This window comes from Asterias amurensis, chromosome 8 (assembly GCF_032118995.1).
Source record: "Asterias amurensis chromosome 8, ASM3211899v1".
NCBI classification, from domain to species: Eukaryota; Metazoa; Echinodermata; class Asteroidea; order Forcipulatida; family Asteriidae; genus Asterias; species Asterias amurensis.
Window position 1 is genome coordinate 20,924,142 of NC_092655.1, and position 17,019 is coordinate 20,941,160.

Consider the following 17,019-nt stretch of genomic DNA (forward strand, 5'->3'; position numbering starts at 1 on the left):
ATTTTTCCCCACAGAATTCTTAGGACATAGTGAAGAATTTTATTTGGACAAGTAGTTAAGTTGTCTTTGCACTAACTTCTATAATTATGTCATTCATGTTCTAGACATAGCAAGTAATTGCACTACTTTTCTTGGGACTGAATAATATATGTAAGCCTATCAGAAGTTTTTCCAAAAGAATTGTACTTTACCTAAAAATGTCATTCATGTTCTAGAAGCAGGGCATTGACCTTGTTTGCATTTCTTTATCATAAAGTCACTGGCACCCTGTCTCCTCACTTGGTGTATCTCATCAATGCACAAAAATAATAACAAACCTGTGAAAACTTGGATGGTCGTCGAAGTTGCGAGAAAGAAAAAAAAAACCTTGTCGCACAAGATGTGAGCTTTCTGATGCCTTGAATTCGAGACTTCAGCTGAGGTCTCTTATTCAATTCAATAAAAATGAGACATAACCTCTTTCTCAAAAACTACGTTACTTCAGAGGGAGCCGTTTCTCACAATATTGTATTACTATCAACAGCTCTCCATTGCTTGTTACCAAGTAAGTTTGTATGCTAACAAATAGTTCGAGTAATTACCAAAAGTATTGATAACCTTTAAGTCTTTGGGCTTACCCAAAGTGGTTTGAGAGTCCATTCGATACCAAGGACGTTCGTCTCGATCTGGCCATTGTATAAACCAGAACAAAACCAACACGATTTATTCACTATTCTAAGCAAAGTAATGATCAATTTCGTTCTGAAAACTCTTGGATTATAATTGTTAATGTCAGCAGGAAAAATACATTCAAATGAAATACCGTGAGGAGCGAAAACAAAATTGCATTGAAGACAAGAAATAATAATTATAAAACTAGACATTAAGTGTTTGTGAACAAACACGAAGCTGTTCCGTGTTGTTTTGCTTGGACTATGTGCTTCATTGCCCAAGGAATATATAACTGAAAAAAAGGTTTCAAAAAAGTTGTGTAGCTCTTGTTATAAGGTCTTACTTCCCATACTTCATACTTAAACGCTACTAATTATGTTGTCATTGTTACAATTCAGAAGTTCAATCATCATCAATCATCCTTCGACATAAGGTCAGTTCCAGACCAAAATGTTATAAGGGCGGGGGGGGGAATCTGCCAAAGATGAAGCATGATTGATGAAGGGGCATATACTGATTTAAAAACCGAAACACAATATTTATTTGAAGCAACGCTCCTTCTTTATTATTAACATCTTTCTCAAAATGTCTTTTCTTATATCTCTTTACTTTTTATTTCAATATTTGTTTTGAAATTTTTGTACATTACAGTGTCATTATTTACATTTTTACCATATGGTACTTTATCTTGTAAGTACAATTTCTAGTATATTTATAAACTGGTTGCCCAAAGGCCACATGCTGTAATGTACAACATTCAAAGATAAAAAATGTCATTAAATTATTACAAAGTTACAATACAAAAATACAACAAACACAAGAGCCAAGTGGCTTTATAGCAATATACAGCAAATTAATAAGTACTTCAATTTTGACTCTAGAAAAATACAAACAAAAAGCAAGCAAGATGGTCTTTGTTGTAAACCACAGCAGGCCCGTCTTTGACATTCATGAGTTTCATAAGAGCAAGATTGTGGATACTTTAGGCCTACCAAAATAAAAAAAAACAATATTAAATAGGAACATGTACAAACCCCAAAATAAACTTACTTTTGTTTTGATAATTTAAGTTCAAGTTTTTTTGTAATACATTATTTACAGTTCTTGTTTAAAAAATATATTGAGAGTTATTGCTTGGCAATGTTTGTAGTGAGCCATGTATAAAAAAATAATTTCAACATTACTAACCATAGTTTTTGATAAGAAAAATAGAAATCTGAAACTTTTTGTTCAAATACCCGTTCTCTTCTCTTACTTAGTTACTGTTGTTCATTTAGAAAGAAAACATGCACATTAGAATTTATTTTTATACGAAAATAAAACCCCTTTTTCATTTCATAACAGTACTAAATCTGTTTAAAAACAATAAAAGATAGATTTATCAAGTCAAGAATAATGGCAGCCACAATACACAGCATTTATTAAGTAGTTGAAATTTTAGAGACTTTTTTATTTGGTTTATTTTCTTCTCATTGTCTTACGCTACTTATAAGAGATATACGATAGAGATAGGAAAGACATGGCATAATTTCAGTTAACATCCTGACAACTGGAAGACACTATAGTGCACTAGCCAACCAGGGCAACAATTCCCTCCCTATCACGATCTGCACCCATCCTTAATAAGGTCACTTCATGTAGACACTTTACATAAAATTGTATCTCTGTGTAAAAAGCTTTAAAGTAAAAGTGCAGCGAGATACCCCAAAACATACTTTTGCATTATTTTGAGCGAACATGGAATATATTTTCATGTCAGTATTGATCTTTGGTGAAAGGATTCAAAAAAATTAATTGATTATGCTTAATTCAGGTGCTCTTAACCGCTTGGCTATGACACGCCACTAAAACCCTTCAAATAATTCCATTTGAGGCCCACCAGCAATGCTTTCAGATGCTTGAATATGAGACCTCAGCCGAGGTCTCCAATTCAATTCAAATATTTTTGTGAGAAATTACTTCTTTTTTTAAAAACTACATTACTTCGGGAGCCATTTCTCACAATTTCTCAAATAAAAATGTGCTCTTCCAAGAACAAAGCTATTGAAAAAGAGGAAGATCGTCCCGTGACAATCCCAAAAGTAAACTTTTTAGAAGTTCAACAATAAGGGCGCACTTGGCGGATCCCTACAATTATTTTGAGTAATTACCAATAGTGTCCAGTTTCTTTAAATAACTTTGCATATTGCATATTCATTTATTTGTAAAAATATGGTTTTGTTGTTATGAAAGGGAATTATGTGTAACTGAGCCAAAGATTCCTGTTCCGGGCGCCTCTCCAATTCTGGTGAATTAGATGAAACAGTTTCTGTAGTACATGGGTGTCCAGGGCTCCAGGCACCTTTAGTGCACTGCTCCTTTCCCATAGCAACAGCCATGGGCACTGTATTTGGTGGTCCAGCACTGAACTGCGACCACCACTAACATCATCAACGAGTGTTGTCACTTGAAGGAGGTAGAGAGTTTAGTGGTTGTCCTTCACGTTGGTTCTCCACCTGGAGAGCGAGTACAACATTCTTTATTCTTATTCATAATTCAAGGTATTTTTATATAAATCTAAAAGAATGATTGATTCATCAGTGGTAGGGATTTGGGTGTTTTATGTTGGTTATAATAGTATCATCTTTGTATACTTTCTTTGTGATTATTGTTGTTTTGGTTTGGTTGGTAGCACTTATTATACCAGTGTTGTGTCTTATCTTTATCTGATTCTTTGGATGTTTTATTGTTTTATAGTTGAACAATCCAGTAATTGTTACATTGAAGCCTTTCCATGAATCAATCAATCAATCAAACGTAATTTGTATAGCGCCTAAATCAAAAGTTTGCTCAAAAGCGCTGAGGCACAGAAGAAATAAAAAGTCATTGATGGTAGGCCTCACGAATCAAGTGGGCTTTCAGAAGTGTCTTGAATGTGTTGAGTGATGTTGTGTCCCTGATGTGATTGGGAAGTTTATTCCAGAGTTTGGGTCCATATACCGAGAAGGCTCTATCGGCAAAAGTGGTGTGACTTGTTCTTGGAACTGCAAAGTATGGTGAACAGGAGCTGTTTGACCGAAGGAGTCTCCGTTCAGCACCAACTTGCAGAATGTCTATGATGTAATGAGGGACTTGTTGTTAAAGTAGTAGGATGAAAGAAGAGAACTTTTTGTTTATTTCTACTAAAATAGTAGCTTTACTTTTAATGAAACCATTTTACTAAAGAGGAAGTTTGGATTATTTGATACTCAGAGGATCGAATAGCATTTGTTTTTCTTATTCAAGAAGTCTTATAACTCACTTTTATTGGAATGCTTTTTCTTTTTAAGATTACTTGTTGCTGTTATTTTCTTGTGTTTTCTTTATATAACTGCCCTCTGTATCAGCCCTTTTTTTTTAGTGAATTTTTTTAATAATTGTTTGTCACGATTTATATGTTTAAAATATATATAAAGTTGTTTGGGGGATGACGTTTGGGGGGTTGAGTTGGTACGTTTCAAAAAGTGTTTTTCTGCATTCAGTAGCAATACACCTGGTCGGCATTGCCGGGAAAAAAAACAAAAAAATATTTTTTTGAATCGTACAAACTCACGACTTGGTCCATACATTTACTTTGCAAGTATGTTTACTCTACGCATTGCAGGCCAAGTCTGCCTCGATTGACGTCACGAACAGCGCCCTCTCGGGTCGGGGTCTACTCTTAAATTTTTAAATAGCATAAGAACTAATTTGTTTAAACCTTAGTAAACTGTTTTTTCACATTTCACTCATCAAAACACATGTTAGTGACAAAAGCTTTATTTTGACAAAATACCACTTCCAGGTGACTTTAATTCCTTTCCCGATAACTATTGAATTGAGCATAGCTACTTTATTTTTGTTAAATATTTGCTGAACTTTAAGTCTAGCAAGTCAGTAATTTCTTTTAAACACACTTTTTGACAGCTAGATTCATCTCTACTCTGCTTAAGTACCAAAAATAGCTATGGCCTGAGAACTTCATTGAAAGTTGTCAGCCTGTGAGGGAAACAGCTTACTTTGATTATAACATTAATTGTAATCACTTACATTGTTTACAGAGCCGTGCCGTTGTTTACGTTGGCAGATGAAGATGATAATAATAATGAACTCAATGACGCAAATAACACTAACAATTCCAACGACACCTATAGCACCTACATAAAATAAAAAGTAATTTTTAAGTTGATTTAAATGACTTTAGCAAAATAAGCAAAAGGGAGAGGATGCAAATTTGTAGAAGATTCAAAAATAATCAACAATTACAAATTTGCACACACTTATTTTATTGCTGCCCTACATGTACATTTACACATTTTTCAAAGTTTGTTATTTATATTCAAATTATGAGTAGTTAACAGTAATACATAGTAGCTTTCTATAGATGAGTTTTTCAAAAGTCTTTGAGAATGTCGAAAGAACTGATATGGGTCTATAATTGCCAATGAGATTTCTGTCACCACCTTTATGAATAGGGGTAACTTTAGCTTTTTAAAGGCCTTCTGGAAAAACTCCCGAAGTTAAAGACATGTTGAAGATCTTTGCAAGTGGTTTTGCCAATGAGTACCTAGCTTGTTTAATAACAATAGGGCTTAAAGAATCACACCCTGGGGCTTTACCACAAGGAATCTTGTTAAAAATGTCAACAATTTCTTCTTCTTCAAATGACAACTTGAACTTAGTGGTAATAACACCAATGCAATATTTATACTCTTTCACTTTTCAAGACTCGAAATGAATGACATAAATAATCCTTTGAACTGACTGTTTTTTTTTAGACTTAATAACAACACATAAATAATATGTTATGATTCGGTTAAGATCTTGTCACAAAATGTGTGTGTGATAAGATTTTACAAGTAGCGCCATCACAAAACTACTTGTCGATCAGCATCGTTGTAGTTAGTGAAAAAGCAATGCTCAGATAGAAGGTATTAGTCTTGCTTCAAGACCTAACCATCAATCAGTCAGATCCCACTTAACTTGTTTTGAGAAACGTTTATGCAGTGGTCATGCAAAACTATTTTAGGCAAATTAAATATAAAGGTCTGTTAGAAAATCTAATAATTAGCAAAAACATAGGTTAGAACTTGGAAAACAATTTCTGAACAACCTCATCTTTATTTTCTTTCATATCAATACAATTCTTTTCTCTTAATTCATCTTATCTAAACTAAAATGAATTAAAGCAACTTACTTTCTGGCCAACTTCCTTTAGGATCTTCTGTAAAGTGCGAAGAAATTGAGACAAACATTTAGCAATGTTACATGGATTGCACAATGGAACCTTTGTTATGGAACCACCGTTGGGGCCCAATGATTCAAAACGGGTACACATTAGTAAACACTAAGCACCATACATTACTATCAGCCAATGACAGACCTTCAATCCACTTCTGGTGAGGGGGCAATTTGAATAAGATGACATCATACCTAACAGATCTTTATCAGGACTATATGCTGATTTTTGTGGTTAATTGAGCTGATTTGCCCAATGGTGAAGAGAGATTTTCAATTCATTATGAGAAATAAATCAAATAATTTCAATTTACAATCTTGACTATAACCAGAGCAACTGTTTCTAGGGTTAGTTAACCAGCCATTGCTGCTCTGGTCTTGGGCACCGTTCCCTCTCAACTATTTCTCATAGACTTATAAGACTCTCAAAAAAAGGCCTTTCCCTCACTAGTACACTGTTTTATTCTTTGTATTGGTAGATCAGTGTTTTGTTGATAAGTGCATGTTGTTTATTAACAGTTGTCATTATCTCCCTTCTATCCCAGGAGCCAATTTCACAATGAGCTAGGATTGATCTTAACTTCAAATCAATCGTATGCTAATAGTTATGTGTAATGCCACAATACAAATCACTATGGAGAGACTGACAATTTGTTTTACAATGGACTTTATTGCTTTGTGAAATCGGCCCCTGAACTGCTTGGCTGTGCAGTGTTCTTATCTGTCTCACCTGATTCTTTTGGCGTCAGTGGATCACCTGATACGTCAGGCTGTGTAGTACTGGTAAATGTATCAGGTCGTTTTGTTGTCATATCTGCAGGGAAGTCTGTGCAGTTAATTCTTTTACATTCTGTAAATGAAAAAGAAAAACATACATAGTTTATTGTAGTCTCTTCAGTGACAAACTTTACAGTTTGGTGTATCTCAACATATGCATAAAATAATAAACCTATCGGTCGTCGAAGTTGCGAGATAATAATGAATGAAAAAAAAAAACCCTCTCCCCATTACTCGTTACCAAGTAAGTTTATATGCTAATAATTATTTTGAGTAATCACCAATAGGTCAGTTCCAGACCAAAATGTTATAGGGGGGGGGGAATCTGCCAAAGATGAAGCATGATTGATGAAGGGGCATTTACTGATTTAAAAACCGAAACACAATATTTATTTGAAGCAACGCTCCTTCTTTATTAACATCTTTCTCAAAATGTCTTTTCTTATATCTCTTTATTTTTTATTTCAATATTTGTTTTGAAATTTTTTGTACATTACAGTGTCATTATTTACATTTTTACCATATGGTACTTTATCTTGTAAGTACAATTTCTAGTATATTTATAAACTGGTTGCCCAAAGGCCACATGCTGTAATGTACAACATTCAAAGATAAAAAATGTCATTAAATTATTACAAAGTTACAATACAAAAATACAACAAACACAAGAGCCAAGTGGCTTTATAGCAATATACAGCAAATTAATAAGTACTTCAATTTTGACTCTAGAAAAATACAAACAAAAAGCAAGCAAGATGGTCTTTGTTGTAAACCACAGCAGGCCCGTCTTTGGCATTCATGAGTTTCATAAGAGCAAGATTGTGGATACTTTAGGCCTACAAACATAAAAAAAACAATATTAAATAGTAACATGTAGAAACCCCAAAATAAACTTACTTTTGTTTTGATAATTTAAGTTCAAGTTTATATTGTAATACATTATTTACAGTTCTTGTTTAAGAAATATATTTAGAGTTATTGCTTGGCAATGTTTGTAGTGAGCCATGTATAAAAAAATAATTTCAACATTACTAACCATAGTTTTTGATAAGAAAAATAGAAATCTGAAACTTTTTGTTCAAATACCCGTTCTCTTCTCTTACTTAGTTACTGTTGTTCATTTAGAAAGAAAACATGCACATTAGAATTTATTTTTATACACCAAAATAAAACCCCTTTTTCATTTCATAACAGTACTAAATCTGTTTAAAAACAATAAAAGATAGATTTATCAAGTCAAGAATAATGGCAGCCACAATACACAGCATTTATTAAGTAGTTGAAATTTTAGAGACTTTCTTATTTGGTTTATTTTCTTCTCATTGTCTTACGCTACTTATAAGAGAGATACGATAGAGATAGGAAAGACATGGCATAATTTCAGTTAACATCCTGACAACTGGAAGACACTATAGTGCACTAGCCAACCAGGGCAACAATTCCCTCCCTATCACGATCTGCACCCATCCTTAATAAGGTCACTTCATGTAGACATTTTACATAAAATTGTATCTCTGTGAAAAAAGCTTTAAAGTAAAAGTGCAGCGAGATACCCAAAAACATACTTTTGCATTATTTTGAGCGAACATGGAATATATTTTCATGTCAGTATTGATCTTTGGTGAAAGGATTCAAAAAAATTAATTGATTATGCTTAATTCAGGTGCTCTTAACCGCTTGGCCATGACACGCCACTAAAACCCTTCACATAATTTCATTTGAGGCCCACCAGCAATGCTTTCAGATGCTTGAATATGAGACCTCAGCCGAGGTCTCGAATTCAATTCAAATATTTTAGTGAGAAATTACTTATTTTTAAAAACTACATTACTTCGGGAGCCATTTCTCACAATTTCTCAAATAAAAATGTGCTCTTCCAAGAACAAAGCTATTGAAAAAAAGGCCTTTCCCTCGCTAGTACACTGTTTTATTCTTTGTATTGGTAGATCAGTGTTTTGTTGATAAGTGCATGTTGTTTATTAAGAGTTGTCATTATCTCCCTTCTATCCCAGGAGCCGATTTCACAATGAGCTAGGATTGATCTTAACTTCAAATCAATCGTATGCTAATAGTAATGTGTAATGCCACAATACAAATCACTATGGTGAGACTGACAATTTGTTTTACAATCGACTTTATTGCTTTGTGAAATCAGCCCCTGAACTGCTTGGCTGTGCAGTGTTCTTATCTGTCTCACCTGATTCTTTTGGCGTCAGTGGATCACCTGATACGTCAGGCTGTGCAGTACTGGTAAATGTATCAGGTCGTTTTGTTGTCATATCTGCAGGGAAGTCTGTGCAGTTAATTCTTTTACAATCTGTAAATGAAAAAGAAAAACATACATAGTTTATTGTAGTCTCTTCAGTGACAAACTTTACAGTTTGGTGTATCTCAACATATGCATAAAATAATAAACCTATCGGTCGTCGAAGTTGCGAGATAATAATGAATGAAAAAAAAACACCCTTGTCACACGAAGTTGTGAGTTTTCAGATGCTTGATTTCGAGACCTCCAATTCTAAATCTGATGTCTCGAAATCAAATTTGTGAAAAATTACTTCTTTCTCGAAAACTACGTCACTTCAGAGGGAGCTGTTTCTCACAATGTTTTATATTATAACACCCCTTGCAAGTATTGTGCCTGCTCATTGGTTTAGAGCGCGTCACATGACATGTCTTAGTTTTGCTAGACGACGGCCGTGTGATAGAGCGTCGGTTTGCCATGCGCTAGTCCGAAGACTAGCACATGGCGCCGTGCGCTAGTCCGACAGACTAGCACGCGGCGTGCATTACCCAGACGTCCGTTGCGTGTACGAGGATGATAAATTAATAGTCTGTAACCATTTCAGATTGTCCGACACTACATGCAACACAGTAGGTAAAAGTGTTTGCAATCTGTGTTCGCGTCGTCCGTGGATTGTAGCATTCAGGTCTGTAACTTAATAATAATAATACAGGTTTTAGAAATGTTTGGGGTGTTATAAAACAAATATTGACTGCTTTTACTCGTGCAATCGGTGATCCCCGGAGCGTTCTATTTTCCCTCGGCTTCGCCTCGGGAAAATAGAACGCTCCGTGGATCACCTCGGGAGTCATAGTTTTAACCATAGCACTCGAAGCAGTCAATATTTGTATACTATCAACCTCTCCCCATTACTCGTTACCAAGTAAGTTTATATGCTAATAATTATTTTGAGTAATCACCAATAGTGTCCACTGCCTTTAAATAGCATTGTTTATTGATTACTTCTTTAAACAATTTCTTTGTACTGTTTTCATGAAGTATGGAAATAAATGTAAGTTTGAGAATGAGAATGAGAAATACTGGCTATCAATGTAAGTGTCAAAGGGTATGCTGTGAGGATCCAGCCTACAGCAAACAAGTGACTGTATAAAAAATCAAAATTGCTAAAATTAAACAAAAACACAAACAAATTTACAAGGGCGACTTATTATTTCAAATGTCAAGTAATAAACAGAAACTGACTGGATAAAATTTCAATTCAAATTTGAGTTGAACAAAAACAAGATTTATTGTAGTTACACCCGAGTTCAACTTGATTGTTTTTTGTCTTACCTTCGTATGAAATTGGAAATGATCGGCACTTGCATTTCCGGTCTTCGACAAATGTGCCATTGCTCTCCTTCAAATTAAAAATCATCAAACGAGTAAAACTACAGTTAGTTATGAAAACGTCACACAACATGCGCATATTATAATGATTTAGGTTAAATAGTTGCTCTCATATTTGACAAACTTAGAACTGATTATTGAACAGTCTGGTGTATTATTGGTACCTTACCAGTTCTTGGTTTGGATCACATTTGGTGTGGTTTCTGCAATAGTTGCATGTGTTTCTTTTGGCCATGAAAGTGCCTTCAGGACATTCACAACAGCAGCTGGAAAATAAATCAAAAATAGTCAAGATTACTCAAACAACTTGGGTTCTTTTTGTACGACACAAAACGAAATTGCCACAGATTTACCTTAGACTTACTCGGTTAGGAGATAATGATGGTAGAAATCTTCCCTTGAAATATAACTTGCATAGGTGTTGTAGTTTATTGGGGGAAATGAGTGAAACATATTCCCTGAAATAGTTTTGGCTCTGTGAGATGAAGTTGTTTTTAGCATAAGCAACGGGTATATGAGAAAACAATATAATAGGGAAAAACAGTGATCTAAGTGACATTCAGTAACTTGGTGAGGTAGGGCAATGAATTAGACAGCGCTCGCCTGACCTCCTTGTCAACCCACGCTGAAGTTTCCGAAGGATAAACACCAAGTACCAAGTACTAAGGGCAAGGGACTTTTACAAATGAAAAGTCCAGGGGAATAAATAAGCCTTTCTGTCAAATTAAGGCAAAAAACAAAACGAACTGGGCATTCTAAAATTGTTCCAGGCATTTACTAATGAAATTAACCGGCCATCCAGTTGCTAAAATTCCCATTTTTATCTTACTTCTTAGTGCTGTGCTTGTGTTGTGCGGAGCTACAACCATCGTCTGAATTTTCTTCTTGAATCTCACATTGAGTAAAATTATACTTTTCCTAAAGAGAATACAAAAATAACATTGGGAACAATAGTATAAATGACCACATGTTTCAAAGGAAAATCGTTTCAAACCTTTACAAAATAAACTGTTAAACCTACAAAGCAAATTTTAATGGTTTGGCTCTGTAAGGATGGAAGCCAACATTTACTGGTAAAAAACAAAATGATTCAATCCTCTGAATAAGCATAAATGGGGAATCCATAAGATCAGCTTTTTTTGATATTATTGACGGCAATTCTCAAGTTCTTGATGACATCAAAAACAACATTTATATAGCGCATAAGCAGCGGCATCAATGCGCTTACTTACAAACATTAAAATTCTTAAACAAAGTATAGAAAATTTAAAATGTACCTTACGCTACATACATAATGTAGGAACAATAAAACATAACATATCTAGTAATTCACAGAGTTGCCCTCCAGTAATTAGTCCTTGTGAGAATTTGTTTGGTAAGTCATTGGGTAGTCTAGAGCGAGTCCTTTACAGCAAGTCTCACTGCACATCTATCATTGTCATGCTGATCATTTTAATATTAAACTTGATGTCTAAATTTGAAGTGTACCAACCTGTGCTTTTGTATTATTAGTACTATTAGTATTAGTACTATTAGTATTATTAGTACTATTAGTACTAACAGTACTTTTAGTACTTTTAGTACATTCAGTTGATAGACATCCTGGTAATGATTCTGATTCTGATGATGAATTTAAGATGAGGACACCAAGAAGTACCAACATTATTGAAGCCATAATCTGAAAAAGATAATATCACAAGAGTCAATATTGAAGATCATGCACCTACTTCTAGAAACTATAAGGCTCCCCCGTTGACTGTGAGCTCACAGGGGAGCCTTATAGTTTCTAGAAGTAACATGCACCCTCCCCCTCCCTTTCGTGAATTCAAGTCCTGTAAAACAGCTATGAATACAAATAAATAGTTATCAGTCAAATTCAAAACTATGTGGTCTTAGTTTTCCTCATTTTTAACTATTTCAGTTGATGCCACTAATTACTATAGCGCTTAGAAACTCACTTAATTTTAGCACTCTATCTAACTAATGTAATTATTATTTATATTATTTATTTTTATTGTTATTATTGGCTTCAATTTCAAAGATCAACTCGAGTCCATGTGTCGCCCAGTGTCACTGTCATACAGCATGCTGCCTGCCTATTAAGTATAAAGTATAGTCCATGTGTCACCCAGTGTCACTGTCATTCAGCATGCTGCCTGCCTATTAAGTATAAAGTATAGTCCATGTGTCACCCACAGTGTCACTGTCATACAGCATGCTGCCTGCCTATTAAGTATAAGTATAGTCCATGTGTCACCCAGTGTCACTGTCATTCAGCATGCTGCCTGCCTATTAAGTATAAAGTATAGTCCATGTGTCACCCAGTGTCACTGTCATACAGCATGCTGCCTGCCTGTTAAGTATAAAGTATAGTCCATGTGTCACCCAGTGTCACTGTCATACAGCATGCTGCCTGCCTATTAAGTATAAAGTATAGTCCATGTGTCATCCAGTGTCATTGTCATTCAGCATGCTGCCTGCCTATTTAGTATAAAGTATAGTCCATGTGTCACCCAGTGTCACTGTCATACAGCATGCTGCCTGCCTGTTAAGTATAAAGTATAGTCCATGTGTCACCCAGTGTCACTGTCATTCAGCATGCTGCCTGCCTATTTAGTATAAAGTATAGTCCATGTGTCACCCAGTGTCACTGTCATACAGCATGCTGCCTGCCTATTTAGTATTAATTTAAATTAAGTAGAAGTATACTTACATGCAGCATGCTACTCATAGAACTATGATATGAGTTTCTTCTAGGAGTAGCAGCATGCTTACTGCCGACTGACAGTGACACACTGGCAGGTATGTGTCACTGTCAGTCCGCAGTGACCTGTATACCAACACCTAGCCCACTTTGTTGAGCTGTTCATGGCTCTCGACTCGACTCTTTTAACATCGGTCTCATCACAGACACGTCATAAGACTGATGTTAAAAGAGAGCCATTAACAGCTCAATAAGGTCGCGAGGTGGGCCAACTGACACCATGCTGACACTCAGTGACACCAGCATGGACCTGGAGCTATTGTTATCTAGAACTATGAGGTTCGTTCCGCTATCGTCTCCGTAAGTGGAGATGATAGCGGAACGAACCTCATAGTTCTACTAGTGTAGTACTAGTAGTTAGGAGTAGACGATAGTGGAACGAACCTCATAATAGTTCTAGGAGTAGAGCTATAAATATAAAAAGGTAGTGACATTTGGTCCATTCCACACCATTTCCTTTGATACGGTGTGACAATGTTACGCCCTAGCCCACCTTGTTGAGCTGTTAATGGGCAATGTTACGCCCTAGCCCACCTTGTTGAGCTGTTAATGGGCAATGTTACGCCCTAGCCCACCTTGTTGAGCTGTTAATGGGCAATGTTACGCCCTAGCCCACCTTGTTGAGCTGTTAATGGGCAATGTTACGCCCTAGCCCACCTTGTTGAGCTGTTAATGGCTCCGCTTTTTAGCATCGGTCTCATCACTGTATGGCGACAGTTATGAGACCGATGTTAAAAGTGGAGCCATTAACAGCTCAACAAGGTGGGCTAGTTACACCCTATTTGCGATAACGTAACCCTCCTCCCGACGGCCGCCAGGCCGGAGGGTTACGAGTTTGTTTCGAGCGGACACGGTTGATCTGGTCAAACACGTACAATTACGAAATATGAACGTGGGAATTCGCTCCGGGATCTGGTAAGTTTTTGTCCATTTTTCTTCAAAATATTTCCTAAATGGTGTTTTGAGTATTTATTATGACAGGCTGCATTAGACATTGCGGATTAAGTTCGTACCCTCAGAATTTGTGTCATGATTTTTGAAAGTGGTAAAATAAAAATGGGGCAAATCGGGTGACTAGCTGTCGAAACTGTACGTGTTGGACCAGATCAACCGTTTCCGCTCGAAACAAACTCATAACCCTTCGGCCTTGCGGCCGTCGGGAGGAGGGTTACGTTATCGCAACTAGTTACGCCCCAACTTGATAATCGTCCCAACTATTTTGGGACCGGTGACTGCTCTATATTCCGACACCCCTATGTTCCGACACCCCTATGTTCCGACACCCCTATGTTCCGACAACTCAACCTATATTCCGACACCCCTATGTTCCGACACCTCTATATTCCGACACCCCTATGTTCCGACACCCTTATATTCCAACGACCCAAACACCCCTATGTTCCGACACCCCTATGTTCCGACAACCTGTACCAATATTTTGTGTTAGCCATTTTGTTTTTAAAGAAAAACGGTGTGACTTGAAGAAACTACACATGTTCGCAATTTAGTTCATGAACGTACCGGTAACCTATCTTTAATATGTAGTCCCACAAAGGAGTTTAATTTGTATAACAAGATTCTGCTATTACAAATATTCGATTTCTTTAGAAGAGGACTGAGTAATGGAGGGGGTGGTAGGACTGAATTATTTATTGTTATTAATTGTTAACAAATTATTATGATTATTATTATTATTAAAAAAAAAATGTTGGGGGGGGGCAAAGGAAAGAAATTACACATCGCCGCAATAAACGCAGGAGAGGGTTGGAATTTTTATTAATTGACGCCCATGAAATGTTATCAACACGGACACGCACCTAACAATAGCAAAGTAACGAGTATTTTATTGCCAGCTACCTCGGGGAGCCATACTCATGTGTATAACCACCACAAACAAAATTAAATGCATGCGTGATTCCATCACTTTTTAAAATAGTACAAATTCATTTTATGAATGTTCAAACCTAATCCCGGTCGAAAATTACTGGGAAACCTTGCGTAATACAAGTTGTGTTTTTGTTATTGATCAACTGAGTAATAATGTGCGGGAACAACTTGTCGGAACATAGGGGTGTCGGAACATAGGGGTGTCGGAATATAGGGGTGTCGGAACATAGGGGTGTCGGAATATAGGTTCAGTTGTCGGAACATAGGGGTGTCGGAATATAGGTGTGTCGGAATATAGGGGTGTCTGAACAAAGGGGTGTCGGAATATAGGAGCCTATCCTGAGTTGTCGGAACATAGGGGTGTCGGAACATAGGGGTGTCGGAATATAGGTGTGTAACCTTGGGACCAGTCCCAACTATAGTTGGGACGATTATCAAATTGGGACAGAACAGCAATACAACGAACAAACAACAAACATGACAAACAACAATCATCAATCATCATGATTATAGCCCTGAGTGGTAGGACGTCAGCAGTCAGTGCCACTTGCATGCAACGGAGGAGTCCCACCTGGGCTACATCATGATCAGTCGGCTTGCTGCAAAGCATGGAGGTAGAATTCCATGTGCAAAGCCACAGCCACGCTATCTACTTTCAAAAATAGAAAGCTGTGCTAGGCCCTACTGCTTACTAATAATAAATATAATACTTTTTTAATACTAATAGTGCTAGCCCAAGCCAAGTTCATGAGTTGGAAAAATGGCCCTAGATATATAAACTATATTAAAATTAATAATAGATAAATAAGTTTATTATACTTACATTTTCCATATATACCGAGCGACAGGAAGGGTCGGGAACTGGTGATCATGGGTGTGATTGATGAATTGGTATGATTGGATGATGGCCGGCAGGCATGGCAGGTGGGTGGGGTGGTATGGGTGTGTGGAATGGGCCGCCGGGACGGAACATTCTCGATCTCTCGAATGTGGTTGTTGGTTGGGCGCTGGTGTACCTTACGTGCTCACACCCACACACATAGGTACCTGACAATAGTGCACATGCGAAAATAACAGCGCGGCCAGTGCACCATACAGGGCGCCCTCATTTGGGCTATATTAAAAAAAGTTTACGACCGGAAAGTCAAAGTTTGCATTATTATTATAAAAAATATTTCGCCTCAGAGTCCCTTGTCCTCAAAAAGCACACTTTCCAAACTCGTACGAACTTGAAACTTCACATACAGTTCAGATATTTATTAGGAGAGCAAACCTCTCAAGTTACGTCATCCATTCTTGAATTATGAAAAAGTTTATTATTTCAAAAAATCATACTTTGTTGATCTACAGCAGTATACACAAAGGACGTCGGACACATACATCCTCCAAAACTCTGTAAGCGCCTCACGGACATGACCCTATTTTGACCTTGTCTTCCAGTTCAAGAGGTTGAAAAGTCAAAAATTCGGGTCTTAAAAAAAACTACATAACTCCCCAATTGGTTGTGCATTTATAGTTTACACGTAGGGCCTACCTACAACACTTACCGGTCTCAGTGGTTGTGATGATTCTAATATGCTCTTGTAAATTCGATGACCTATTGAGTTCAGGTTTACACAGGTTACGTGTATGATCATTGATGGGATACACCAAGTGAAAATACTGGTCATTAAAATTTACCAAAATTGCCCAGTGCCTCAATTTGTATCTTAGCAGGCCCCTCGGTCATTAGAACATTCTGCAAGTTGGTGCTGAACGTAAACTCGTTCGGTCATACAGCTCCTCTTCACCATACTCACGGAGGCCTACCATATTGTCCGCAATTTATGAATACAATTTGATTCTCATGTGAAAATTCGCAAGCAAGTTTCTAGCCTGTGCCAACTTTATATTTTATGAATACAGTCAGACATCAAGGCCCCCTACTCTGGAATCAGCTCACCCCAATACCTTCACTTGAACTGTGCACAGCTTCAAAAAATACATGAAAAACCTACTTATAACCAGTATCGTCTAAAATGACACCACCTGTAACTACACGCGTACCATGATTATCCATTCCAAATTATCA

The 17,019-nt window shown here is 36.6% G+C and overlaps 1 protein-coding gene across 4 annotated transcripts; it reads right to left on the reverse strand.

The window, feature by feature from the left end:
* Positions 1-1,189: 1,189 nt before the first annotated feature.
* LOC139940921 (uncharacterized) lies at positions 1,190-15,995 on the reverse strand. 4 transcript variants are annotated; one of them, XM_071937316.1, is made up of 10 exons: positions 15,772-15,995; positions 11,859-11,975; positions 11,127-11,215; positions 10,467-10,563; positions 10,241-10,307; positions 8,861-8,980; positions 6,617-6,736; positions 5,846-5,872; positions 4,699-4,805; positions 1,190-3,146 (listed from the first exon to the last, which is right to left on the reverse strand). In XM_071937316.1, exons 1-10 carry the CDS (start codon positions 15,778-15,780, stop codon positions 3,081-3,083), a joined length of 819 nt encoding a protein of 272 aa, XP_071793417.1. In that variant the 5' UTR covers positions 15,781-15,995; the 3' UTR covers positions 1,190-3,080. The 4 variants fall into 4 exon arrangements, with proteins under 4 accessions (XP_071793417.1, XP_071793416.1, XP_071793420.1 ...); XM_071937315.1 differs by having other exon boundaries at positions 11,790-11,975; XM_071937319.1 differs by lacking the exon at positions 11,859-11,975.
* Between the last annotated feature and the right edge of the window lie 1,024 nt (positions 15,996-17,019).